General features: G+C 34.8%; 1 protein-coding gene across 1 annotated transcript; it reads right to left on the reverse strand.

Moving 5' to 3' along the window:
* Nucleotides 1–278: 278 nt before the first annotated feature.
* MS4A2 (membrane spanning 4-domains A2) lies at nt 279–12,494 on the reverse strand. The gene is made up of 7 exons (XM_074273212.1): nt 12,369–12,494; nt 7,928–8,072; nt 6,809–6,943; nt 2,957–3,013; nt 2,151–2,306; nt 1,667–1,774; nt 279–812 (listed from the first exon to the last, which is right to left on the reverse strand). The coding sequence occupies exons 2-7, from the start codon at nt 8,054–8,056 to the stop codon at nt 624–626; spliced, it is 774 nt and encodes a 257-aa protein (XP_074129313.1). The 5' UTR covers nt 8,057–8,072; nt 12,369–12,494; the 3' UTR covers nt 279–623.
* Nucleotides 12,495–13,887: the final 1,393 nt, after the last annotated feature.

Below are 13,887 nucleotides of genomic sequence, written 5' to 3' on the forward strand. Positions count from 1 at the left end.
CTTCCCCAATCTGCTCAAACTCTGATGATTCTTAGTTTAAAATGTTCTTTTGGCTCCTTCTTTGTTATTTAAAAATGACAATGTAAAGCAGAAGAGTGAGGAGGGGTAGAAATAGAATGAGAAAGATAGTGAGGGAAAATAGGAAGGAAATTAAAAATAATCATAGCTTAAAATGTGAATGGGATGAATTTACCCATAAAATGAATTAAAAGATTAAAAATTTGAACTCAACAATATGTTGCTTTCTCTAAAATTTTTATTATATAAAAAACAGGGGTAGTAATCATGATTTCAGACAAAGTTAAAGCTAAAATAGATTTAATCATATTCAATATTATTTTAGGCCATTTAAAATAACTAGATAGTATAAAATACTTTGGAGTATACTTGCCAAAAAAGACCCATAAATTATATGAATATAAATGTTAAATGCTTTTTACACAAATAAAGTTAAATCTCAATAATTGAAGTAATATTTATGGTTCATAGGTAGGTAAAGGCAATATAATACAAAATGACAATTCTACCTAGTTAATTAGAGGCAAAAGAACAATCCACATACTGTGAGTCCAAGTCAAGAATCTTTTACATTACATCAGGCTCTTAAATACGCTTGTTAATCTCTAGGACTGAGTTTCCTGGAATTCTTCTGGTGATTGATATACTCTTGACTGAAGTGACTCCTTGGATTCTCTTCTTGTGTCTTTTGGGGCAGTGGGTACAGACTCTCTTGTCTCTAGCTCTATGCTTTCACCAATTGGGTCATAAATGGGTAATTCCTCATAAAGGGCTTCTTGGTAAGCTTTGCGATGCTAAGGGGGAAAACACACACAGAATATTAAATGGTCAGATCTTCCTCAATCTTCAGTTTGGATTGAATTCTTCACCCACCCCTTTTATCTCTCTGAAGCTTTATTGTTTATCTTTGACAGTAATTCTATTATCCACCTTTTCAAGTTACACTGAGAACTTTCAGGTGAGCAGATACTACCAGGTCAGTCATGGGGCATAAAAACCTGTATTCCTACCCCCCCCACCAACTTAATAAGAAAAATTCTAGGTTAGAAATTCTAAATTGATTCCTACTACATCTCTACCTACTTTTTTAGTACCATCTTGAAAAAAAAGTTTGGAATGATCCCTATAATGGAATTTAAAAGGAAGTCAACAGAAAAGTGGTTTTTTGAATATATCTGGGTGAGAGCACAAGTCTGACCGAGAGCAACATCTTAGGGGAAAAGAAGGATTTTATGAAGTAGCAATAAGGAGGGAATGCTTTCCAGGCTTGTGGAATGGCAAATGCAAAGGCACAGAGATGGGAGATGGAGTTCCAAGAATGAGGAACAGAGGGAAGTCTTGGAAAATGGATTACAGAGTAGGGGAAAGGGAGTGCTTGAAAAGGGTTGAAAGGGAAAGGGAACTAATGCATATATTCAACATTTTTTTTCTAAAGATTGAAATGATATTATGATGTATATCCTCAGAAGCCCACTGAATTGGGAAAGGGAGTTGTGGACCTTCCATGAATTTCCCTAGTTCTTCCTCTACTTCCCAAGTGTTATCTGTTTTACTCATTCATATCAGATTTTACTTTACAATTTTAGCCATGCTTCCATTTTGCTTTAGACTTTGCATTCTAGATACTCCACCATTATTACTAACTTACCTTTTTAATCCATCTTTCTTCTATTTTTCCAATTATTTCACCAACAGGGAGTAATATACCAATGGCCAACTCCAGGATAGTAAGGAGTAAGACAATGACTGCAGTTTCCTAGCAAACAGTGAAAAATTGAATCACAGGATACATTCTAAAGGGTTATTTGATTGATACTTTGGAGGTCAAATCTACTTTCATGGCCACCAACTCAAAAGGAACATAGCTAACTGAATCTAGAAGTTAGGTCAACAAATATAATAAGAGCTTCTCCCCTTCATCAAAGCAATATCTTTGTGGTGGATACAGCAGCTTCTTTTCCTCATGATCACACACATCCATGGAGTCACCAATCCAAGTTTTTTTTTTTTCATGACTTAAATGCTTAAGAAGTCTTATTATGTAAGTCTTACTAGAAAGAAAAATAAGATGATGAATTTTCTAACTCCAAAGAGATTAGTAGCATCTTACCTTTTCAATGAGAATCACTTACAGTTAAAAAATGAGCTGTAAAGCAAAAGTCTCCCATTGGGTGCTTTGGGCATCCTTGCAAAACAGAAAGTGTTTCATTCAGATTGGATGAGAGAATATTTATTCCAACTCCTGCAATCACAGAACTGAGAACGGCCATTACTAGGCTGCTTTGTACCTGAGAGAGAATTAGAATAGAAATTGAATGCTCTTCTCTTATCCATTTTTCTAGCTAAACCTGTTTTCAAAGTAATGGAAAAGTAATGGAAAGAGTTCACTATTTGGTGTTAAGAGACCTAAATCAAAATGTCAATTTTTTCTGCTTTTTTCCCCTAGGCATCCTTAGCTACGTCACTTCCCTCTACCAATCACTTCCCTTTATCACTTTAATTTTTTTGGAAAATAAGGAAGGCTGAATTGGATGGCATCTAAACTTTCTGCCATATCTAAATTAAGTGACTAACAGAACTGCCCAGTATTTGAGACCGGGTGTCATGTTTGATGAAAGGGACCCAATAAATGATGTTTTGAAGAAATTAATATTCAGGGATATGTCTAGGCACATTGCTCTCAGGAATAGTAAAGATTGATCATCTTTAATCAAAATTATCATGTGCATCTCCCTTCATTTCATGAACTCTTTCACAAATGTGCTTTTCCACAAATATCATTATACTATATTATGTTATGCCATGTTATAATATGCTATACTAGACTGTATACTATATTAATACACCTCTTCATCATTCTGAAGATCTTTTTCTGCATTAATACTCATGCTTTATTCCCATATTCTCAGTGATATAAAAGGAAAATGTCTTTACTTACCAGATATTTGATGTATTTTCTTTCAAGTGAAATCAACAAAAGTCCAAAAATGGTGAACTGTCCAAGAGAAAAAAAATAAAACTAGGTACTGGGAGTTAACTGCCTGCTTCACTTCTTCCACATGATATGAAAACCTAACAACTCACTCCATTTTCAAGGCCTCAGAGCCTAGTCTAATGATCCATTGCATCCCAGAACTAAATGTTGAGAATTCAGAGAAGATAAATATTATCAAAGAAAAGATAATGAAGCTGAGGGAAGGGCATGTGCTGATTACTCCAATACCCAATATATTCCACAATGAGAAGCCAGCATCATTTCACCATAGATTTTAATTCTGCCAATCACATTTCACTTGCCTATTCAGAATTCTAAGTCATTGGTATATAGAGAGAGTTTGGAACATGTTTTCCACTTTCCTTATCAGTTAAAAAAAGGATTTGATCTTTTTGAAATTTTCCTAGGGAACTTTGTTTATGTTATTCCTTCCCCATTGTCAGATCAAATCTTGTTTTTTTTTTTCCTTCAGATATTTAGATATGGTGCATTATAACTCATAGCTATACCTAGAATGAGGTATCTGATCCCAGAACTTAGAATGCCAGATTTAGAAGGAGGGGAAAATACAGCATTCTCAATGATTAATTATTACAATTATATATAATTATCTGTCAATATGTAATATTAGTTATATCATAGTAATACATTAGATATATATTTAATTATATATAACATAGAATTATATATTTATAATTTTCACAATTATAACATTATATATTATATAGAATATAGTAGATGATATATGATCATTATATTATTATGTATAATAATACCTAACATATGATAAAATATAGGATATATTACAATATGTCAAACAATATAATATATAAAAATAATATATAATAAATTATATATAGAAGAAGAGCAGAAAAAGAAAATTGAAAGTGGGAAGCCACCAGTTTTCACTCAAGTGAAGCCTTCCTACACTTCCTACATCTTCCCTACATTACAGAGAGGACCTTTTCTTCCTTATCCTTATGCTGAACCCAGACCAGCAGAAGATAGTATGCAAAGATCCTTTCTCATCCCTACTCTCTAGCCCATTAAAAATGAAGCTATACTTTCTGCCATTTGTCCCAAGGACGGTTTATGGTGGTTATCTTAGGGTGTGATTCCTAATTTCAGCTCTTTCATTATTAGTCTTTAAGTCCTTTGGAGTTTATGCAATCACAGAAACTGTATTGTCTTTTTTTTTTTCTTTTTCAGCATCTAGAATTGGGCCTTATACATAACAGTAATTTAAATGGACAAAGCTGAGATGAAGTCTTAGAAAACACACCCAGAAGTTGGCATTTAGTCAAGAGAGGACAAGTATTGGAGGGCTACGTGTTATAGAGAGCAGACACTGAGACATTTTCCTTTAATTTTTTGAGCTTATCACAATGCTTTGCTTTGAATTCAGATACAATTTGTTCAGGCTCCCACATTAAAGACCAGAGAAAGAATTTAAACTCAGTCTTATTGACTGTAAGTCTAGCAGTATTTCCACCATGTCACACTGCTTAATTATGCTTTTTGTTTCACTTCCCTCCCTCATACTGTACTAAGACATATTTCTAATTATATTCTCTATGCAAGAAAACTGGATATTAAATTAGATCACTTTTGAGACTTAGAAATTTTATTAATGTTTTATTGGGTACTTTGATATGGTATCCTTTGCTATTAGAAGAGCATAGCTCAATATTTAGAAAGGATTTTAATTTTGCAGAAAAATAAATTGAGTCTAAGAGAGGCTAAAAGGTTGAATACAGGTTCTATGATTTCAAGTTCCATGCCTTTTCCACTGCATCATATTGCCAATTGTCAGGGTACATTTTTGCTCGATTCATTGGACAGATGTGTTCATCAAAATGACTAAAAACTCTCAGTCGAGCTTCCTTTTCTTCTTGGCGATTTCTAGCCTCCCTTTGTAGATCATCAGTCTGTTAGGGTTGGAGATTATGGTCATCCAGACACTGTATGCTTCATTGGTCCATCATTTAGAATAGCAGACCCCATGGACACTTACTAAATATTGGATGCTGCTTTGAGCAGGGACTGTCTATGTGTAGAAATCTCTCTACCTGATTCTCTGAGGGAGTGCAAAAGCCTAAGCCACAGAGGGCACAGAACTTGTTGGAATAAATTGAGGCTTCTTTGCGTTACTGCCGTTACATTCAGGAAAATATTCACAATGTTGAAAGTCATGTATCTGAAACTGGAGATCTGGTGGGAAGGGGACTGTACAATTTAATTTAATAAACTCAACACACAGCCTTGGGGATGGTGTTGGTTGATTTGGAGACTGAGACTGCCAACTGTACTAAGGTAAAGTGAATGGAGCAGTACCAGTGGAGGGGAGAGACATCTTTTGTCATCTATTGCAACTATAGCAAGCCTTGTGATTCTGTACACATGTAAGGGAGGGAAGCTTTCAGTGTGCAGTATAGGGAAGCAAGAGCACTAATGATTCTGTTTGTGCTAGGGTAAATATAGAGCTTGGAGGTCTTGAAGGTGAAGAGAGCCAATGAAAGAGAGAGATAATGAATTGTTTGAAAATTTGAAGGTGGGGAATGAGCCCATTTAATTTTAGAGGGCTTGGGGGTGAAGGTGGGATAGAGAGATTGTAAGTCTTCTGTTCACATCAGAGATTTAATTGCCTGTTTATGGAAGGGGCCTTAAATGTTTCTAGTCTCAAATGTTTATTTTATTATCTCTTATTTTTTATATCACCTTAATTTCCCAAAATGTCCCTTTCTTGCTTATAGAGTCAACATTCATTTTTGAACAAAGCAAAGCAAATAAACAAAAACCAAATAAAAACACCTAAAACTAAAAAAATTATGACTACATTGGCTGGAGAGGGATCAAAGCAATTAATCATAATCAATTATATCAACTTAATCTGTGCAGGATTCTACTCTCAAACTCTCTTCTCTCTTTCTCTGTCTCTGTCTTTCTTTGTTTTTGTCTGTCTCTTTATTTAACTTATGTAGAGAAAGGGAAATGTAGAAAAGAGAATATATATATACATATATACATATATATATACATACATGTATATATGTATATATATGTGTATATATATATACATATATATACATACATATACATACATGTATATATGTGTATATATGTGTGTGTATATATATATATATATATATATATATATATATATATATATATATATATATATATATATGCTTTTTTCCCTCTTCTTTAAGATCAAGATTAGCCATTAGAATAATTTGGGGCTCAGTTTCAATTTTTGTTATTTGTTCAAAATGTTTTACTTTAGTCACAAGAATATTAGAACCAGAATGTCAGAGACCTGCCCAGTATGTTACAAATAGTAAGTAGCAAACACATGATAAAATCTTGAGTCTTTTGACTTAATTCAAATTTTCTTTTGTGAAAATATTCTTTCTTCCTACTTATGTTTCCATGCTAAATTCAGAATTTATAATGGAGGAAGAATATGCTATCCTCCGGAATTGTAAGTTCATTGTATTAATGGCCATGAAGACAGCAAGACAATAAATAATAACAAACAAATTTTTGATGGTGCATTTTTTGCAGAACATACAAATGTTCTCAGAATGCCAAGGGAGAACTGACTGTCCTTTTGTTTCAGTGGGAGAATCCAGAAAATATTCTGAGTATTTTCCATACTTCAAATGATGGAAAATATTTAAATGTAACTTCTGACAGGAAGGTATGGTAAAGAAGCATATGACACTTGAGCTTATACATAGGAAATGCTTGAAAGAAGCCTATGGGATTGAGTTCAACTGATTCGAATAGACTTACCAGTAATCCTCCCCATATTGGATAGCCCTTAGAGAATGACGAGAAAGCAACAATTTTGGGGTCTAAATATTTCAGAATCAATATGTGAGTTATTCCAAAGAAGAAGCAGATAAGGCCAATGATGGTTTGAGTCACCTGCAAGGAAAGAAATACACTTGCAAGAAAGGAAAACATTTCCTGGTACTTTTCCCTCAGTTTTAATCAAGCCTTGAGTCACGGATCTGAATACTGGTTAATCACTAAAAAGGGCTGAAGGTGACTATAGGCCCTAGAGATGTATTCTCGTTTGCTGGAATTTCAATAAATATGAATTGATGATCCTTGTATTGAATTGTATTTTTCTCCCTAATCTCAAACATTTTGCATTTTCAGTATTTTTAAAATCTGGCATTCTATATCATGAGGTTCCTTCTGTCTCTGTCATTCTTTGTTCTAAGACCCCTCCTAACTCTAATATTTCATTTTCTAAAGCCACTATCAACTATGAAATTTTATGCTCTTTTTTAAACTGTTTCTTCTAACTCAGTGACATTATCTGTTCTAAGATGTTTTAGAGCTCTGAGATTTTCTCTTCTATGATTTAAAGTCAGTTTCAGTTTAAACAACTGAATATTCAATGAAGTAGTTTTCCTGTTGGAAAAAGAGATCATTATTTTCCTTTAGAATCAGAAATACGCCCTACCACTTTTTCCATTTTTGCTTAGCTGTTGGCAGACAATGAAACCAAATCTTTCTAGGGGAATCTAATAGCAATTCCAGAGCACATCCTGAGTCAAAAGAATTTTCTTTAAAAATTTTTTTTTATTTATTTCATTAAATAAGAAAAAAAATGAATGAAAAAAGAAAGCTAGAAAAGGAAAATAAAAATCAAACAGAACATTGTCATGTGCCCAGCAGACCATCAGAGAAGGTTCAAAGTATATAACAATAAATTTCCACTTAAATAAAGGATATATGGTAGTAGAAGATATTATATTCATGAGTATCCTTTTCTTTGCTTTCTTGTAGGTTGTCCTTTTGTTCTTTGCTGAGAGAACTTTCTTTCTAATATGGTAATACCATCACCTTATTGGGAATATTGACCTATCTAATTTATTTGAATTGCCGTAAAATGATTACCCCCAGGAACTCCAGTTCCTTTCTCAGGAATGTTATCATTTTGCTCTTTGGTTGGGGGGGAGGTTTAAGTTGCTGAACTTTCTCCTTTGGTCCGACTTCTTCAGGGGATTCCTCCACAGACTGGATCATGATTATGCAGTAGATTCTGAAATAGAAAGTCACTTATTTCACTATTACCCAGCATGCCACTTTCTGTGCAGAATCTGGCAGGTGTCATTAGCTGTGGAAGTGACAGTGCCCTCATTTCAGTTTGGAGTTGAACAATGCATAGTAGATGATATAGTTAAAAATGAGTAAAATTCATCACTTCTAAGGAAGGAAAAACAGTAAGATCAAGAATTAAGATATTTGTTGCCTTTCTATTTTCAGTACTCATCATTTGGTATAAGTAAAATACCAGAACCCAGGAACATATGAATGAAAATATATTTGATATTTTGAAAATGTTAACTGAATTCTCGACATCCCACTATTCCTTAACAGGGATCCAATCTCCAATCCAACCCCAAATCCAATCTTTCATGGATACACATGATTTCTTTTCAAATTATCATTGTTTTCTGATTCAATTAAAACTATTTAAGTGTACACAAAATACCTGCCGGGTATACGAAACTATGACAGGGATGTCCATATTTTTAGTGTACTCACACTACTCCCATCACAATTATCCATCCATGTGTCTGACATAAGTACATTTGTGAAAGGAAAGATTATATTAAACTGGGGAACTCAAAGAAGACTACATTGAATTGATTTGGAAAATTGAATTGATAGTGGAGATGACAAAGGGTAAAACAAATGGCTTTCCCATAGTCACATAGGTAATAAATGGAAGAGCAGGGATCCAAACACAAGAATCTTTTAAAGTAGCAAAAAAAATTGTGGCTTATATGTGCTCACAGCTGAGCTAGGTGTCAAAAGGAGGGAAAGATTTCACGCTCCTCCCCTTGAAGCATTGGGAGGAGATATAATTAAGGCGATGAGGAATGATAGTTTGAACTATGACATGGAATGCATGCTGCAGAGGCAAGGGGAAAAGGTCCCTCTATCTTCCTTATAGGTATCAGAAAAGTTGATTAGAGTAGGTGTTACTCTATCTTAGAAACTAGTTAAATAGGTAATATTTTCCATTTTCAGGTCCCCCAAGTCTTTTCTATTTCTCTCCTTTCTTCTGGGCTAAAAAAAATTGACAATTTTATTTCTGATCAATAATGATGAAATTTGTGGCTAAGCCAAAGGACAGATTAACCCACCTACAATATCATTGCTAATATTGATTCTCCATTATTCTCAATACTCCTTCAAGCAATGAAAAGATGGGAGAATGCTTTCATAAAGGAGCTTCCCTCTAACACAGAAGTCTCAGACACATTCTGGCTGAACCTGACTAAAATGTAAATGGAACATATTTAATAAAACAAAAACAAATAAACACAGATACTGTTAATACAATTGTCTAAATCCACTTTTATGGCCTGCAGAGTTCCTATGCCTCCCATTTTCATTTATATTTAATATCATTGCTCTAGGCATATGTGTGCTTGTTTTAATTTCCCATAACAGTGGTTGAGTTGATTTTTGATCCAGGAAACCTGAAGATTAATTTTTGGTTTTGATAATTGTTATTTATGATCTTGGAAAATGTATTTAACTTACAAAACATCAGTCTTTTCATTATTATAATAAAAGTAGTGCACTGAATGACTTCCTAAATCATCTTCAGCTACAAATCAATGATCCTAAATACTACTAGATATTTACAGGAACTATTTTGGAAGAGTTGAAGAAGTGTCTGGATAATGAGGAAGTGAAATCAGAAAGTGTATATATATATATATATATATATATATATGTATATATTTCTCCCTACTTAGTTTTGTAGTGAAAGACATGAGAAATCTAAGACCAGGAGCAGTAAAGGATTTGTAAGGATAAGATTTTTTTTGATCATGTGGAGAAGGAGCTACTTAGTGAGGGAGGGCATGACAATGAGATGATCAGTGTTCCAACTCCCCAAAAGAGTCCAGAGGGGATAGAATTAAAGAAACAAATGGACTAAGAATTGAATTCAGTGAAGCATGGAGCAGAGGAAAAAGAGAATTGAATTCAGTGAAGCATGGAGCAGAGGAAAAAGAGAATTGAATTCAGTGAAGCATAGAGCAGAGGAAAAAGAGAAATTGGGTAAAGAGAAAATTTGAAGTTTATAGGTACCAGAAAAGTTGATCATTTCAGTAAAGCTATTGAAATGATTTATCTATTATTTATTGAAATGGCTTGTAAGTAAGAGGATAGAATAAAGAATTAAGAAAAAAGGGATTTTGACTAGTCACCGGGGATAATAATAGAGGAAATCAGAGAGGAAAGACAGGTTTGTAAAAAAAAAAAAGAGTAAAATTTTAGTGAGTTTAGATAATTAATGAGTTTAGACCTTGTTCTGAACCCAGCAAGCATGGCTGTTGCACGACTTCCTAAAAAGACATGGAAAAAATTGAATCGATAGTGGAGATGACAAAGTGTAAAACAAATGGCTTTCCCATAGTCACATAGATAATAAATGGAAGAGCAGGGATCCAAACACCAAGAATCTTTCAAAATAGCAAAAAAATGATGGCTTATATCTTTAATGCTTGGAGGTCATAGATGGAGAAAACATCTTAATAGTTATCTAGTCCAATCATCTTACCTTAAAGATTGAGAAACTGAGGCCCAGATAGGTAAAATGCTTGTAGAGAGCCACATAGGTAATAAGTAGTAGATTTGGTTAGCAAATCCAGACTCTCTGAATACAAATCTAGTGCTTACTCGTTTCAATATGATGACATTTCCAGACTGTTTGATCAAAGGAGTTTTAGAAACTCTAAATCCTTCATTTTGCTGTGGGGAGCCCATCCCTTCAACTCTCTTCCCATTGTCTCTCCCCCAGTCTCCTATCCAGGCACACACTGACTGTCCATGAATGCTATACAAAGGGGAATCCCAGAGTACCTTCTTCTACTCTGATGCTTACTCCCCCCTTCCCATAGTGCTAGGCAGGCAACCTTCAGCTACCACCATTCCCTCCAAAGTGGGTTTCATGTGGCTGTTCATACTACACATGAGCAGAGAATCACCTGCTATAATATTTCCAATAAGATAAATGACCCATAAATTCATGAACAAGAGATATTCCCAGATCCAAATCCCTTGGATCTTATCTAGGTACCTTGTAGACCCCCAGGAATTACTATCTGCCATTCATATGCACCAAAATGTGTTAGGATTACTAGGGGTAAAAAATGATCCCTGAGATGTTCCATTTGCCCTAGAGTGGAACCTTCATATACATATATACATAAACACACATCTATATTTTCAATTAATTAATATGTAAATCCTTGACAACAAAGAATGGTCCTGATTTTCTCTTTGCATTCTTTCAGCCTGACACATAGTAAGTGCTTAATCATTAATATTAATTAACTGGTTAGTTAATGCAGATGAGGAAGAATATCTTTGAGAGCAGAAATTCACCTTTGGGAGATCTACTTACTAAAGATTTTTAAAAAATATGTTAAAATATAAATTAAATACTATATATATATATGTGTATATATATACATATACACACACATATACACACACACACATACACACACACACACACACACACACATGTATATATATATATATATACATGTCCAAACAGTTGTTTTGCTGTACAAAAAGAATCGGACTTTGAAATAGTGTACATTTAGCCTGTGAAGGAAATCAAAAATGCAGGAGGACAAAAATAGAGGGATTGGGAATTCTCTGTAGTGGTTCATAATCATCTCCCAGAGTTCTTTCACTGGGTGTAGCTGGTTCAGTTCATTACTGCTCTATTGGAACTGATTTGGTCCATCTCATTGTTGGAGAGGGCCACGCCCATCAGAATTGATCATCATATAGTATTATTGTTGAAGTGTATAATGATCTCCTGGCATAAAGATTTTTTTTTTTAAGAAAGGTTGGATATATTGGATTACTTGCCATCTAGGGGAGGGCATGGGAGAAGGAGGGAAAATTTGGAGCACAAGGTTTTGCAAGGTTGAAAAATGATCCATGCATGTTTTGCAAATAAAAAGCTTTAATAAGAAAAGAAAGGTTGGGTGATGTCTGCTTGAAGGTATGATAGTGACTTATAATTAAGGTATGAGCTGAGGTAGATGGCCTTCAAAGTCCCTTCCTTCTTTAAGATTTTATGATTCACTGGAGCCAGCACAGGGGAAACAGCCCCACCCTTAAATTTTTCCATCAAAGGCTGAAAGAATTTAGCTTCCCCCAGACAGAAGGATTAGAATATGATTCAACTTCTTATACATAAACCAGTCTGTTCTTGGCGAGGATCTCGTAGTTCTAGAAAACACTTTTGAAACCATCTAAAAGGCTAAAATTTGCATGATATTATATGGGTACTTACCTGAGTCTTTGAAAATGATCTAAGGAATTTAGAGCTGGGAAGGTCTCTTATTCATAGGTCTTCTTAGTCAGTCTCTTCCAGAAAATGAACTATTCTGGGGTGTGAGAGAACGGATACCATGGGGCCTGTGTGTTTCCTCTTTCATTGAACTCCAGATGGGCTAGAATCATGAGATAGTTTACTCTGATCATTATCTACAAATAACTGCCATTCTTAGTCAGAAATACTCAACAGCTAAGACTAGTTAGAAATCTACCCATCAGTGACTGGAATATTGGAATATGCATTAATCTTATGCATTCATTCAGTCTAATGCCATAGCATTTTGCAACCTAATAATAATAGTCTCTGTTGGAGATTCATTAATTAGTAGGATACAATTAGCTAAACCATGGAAAACTAATGCTTTTAGGCTCAGGAAGGGATGTCCTGCCCCAGATGCTCATGAAGACAAGAAGCAATAATTTACCTTTACTTTTCAGGAAACGAGATGATTAGAGAACGGGTTTGAGAGTCAAAATTATCTCCTTAGGCACATAGAGACTCTGTGACTTTGGGCAAATTACTTGAGCTCTCAATGTCAGTCGGGTACTTTTTAAAGAATAAAAGTTGCAGAAGAGATGCTGAGCTGCATTGGAAGTCAGTTTCCTTTCTGGGAGTTTGCTTATACCATTGGAGTCACAATAAAAATACAGAAGAGCAGGACATCTTCAGCCATCATGTATGTGAGCCCAAGGGGAACTGTGATCATCCTATATAGAAAGAATTGGATGGGAATGGAGGCTTTCAGTCATAGGGAACCCCAACAAGGCTCATTCCACTAAAGATGGATGATATTATTTTTATCACATATGGAATGATCCACAGGGATCATTTTCACTGAAGAACATTTGAGAAGACTCAGTGAATGCTCTTAGAACTCCAGATGCACAGAATTTAGAAATTATTAGTATAGGTCCAAGTTTGGATACCCAGTTGCTCTCTGAAATGTTTATAGGCCATTTCATTCTCCCCCCTCCCCGGGGTGGGGCAAGTCATAACACATTAGATGTACTTTCCGAATGGTATGGGGGGGGATTAATCTCATAAAAACAAGCCTCCTCTTCTCTCCCATTTCACTTCCATTGTGGGTATCTGAGTAGACCTGAAAATAGTTGGATGTCCTCACATGTCACTGATTTTATTTCTTTGAGGAAAGTTCCAATAAACTAAATAGACTTAATGGTCTCTGAATTTAACTGCTTCTGGACTAGACAGGGGAGATCTTTGGGGGTTGCCTTAGTATGTGGTAATTGCTAATTAGGAAAGATGTATTCTCTCCCCACAACACCCATAATTCTCACAATTTTGTAGATTCCCTCATTAATGCACTCTTTGCTGCGATCTTTACGGATATAGTAGAGGAACTGGACCTCATTTCAAGTTTGTCTGCTCCCTTAGGGGGCAATAGGACTGGTCTGGGAAGATTGTGTTTATGTGTATGTGCATGGTTCAACTTATTTTCTCCTTAGATTTTCTT

Source organism: Sminthopsis crassicaudata, chromosome 6 (assembly GCF_048593235.1).
Source record: "Sminthopsis crassicaudata isolate SCR6 chromosome 6, ASM4859323v1, whole genome shotgun sequence".
Taxonomy (NCBI): Eukaryota; Metazoa; Chordata; class Mammalia; order Dasyuromorphia; family Dasyuridae; genus Sminthopsis; species Sminthopsis crassicaudata.

What these genes read in the sequence shown, in the direction of transcription:
- MS4A2 (XM_074273212.1), bottom strand. Translation starts at nt 8,056, where the DNA reads ATGATCCAGTCTGTGGAGGAATCCCCTGAAGAAGTCGGACCAAAGGAG. An exon ending in AGGAACTGGAGTTCCTGGGG is followed by an intron (nt 6,944 to 7,927) that starts GTAATCATTTTA and finishes CTTTCCTTGCAG; the next exon opens with GTGACTCAAACCATCATTGG. An exon ending in CAATATGGGGAGGATTACTG is followed by an intron (nt 3,014 to 6,808) that starts GTAAGTCTATTC and finishes TCTCTTGGACAG; the next exon opens with TTCACCATTTTTGGACTTTT.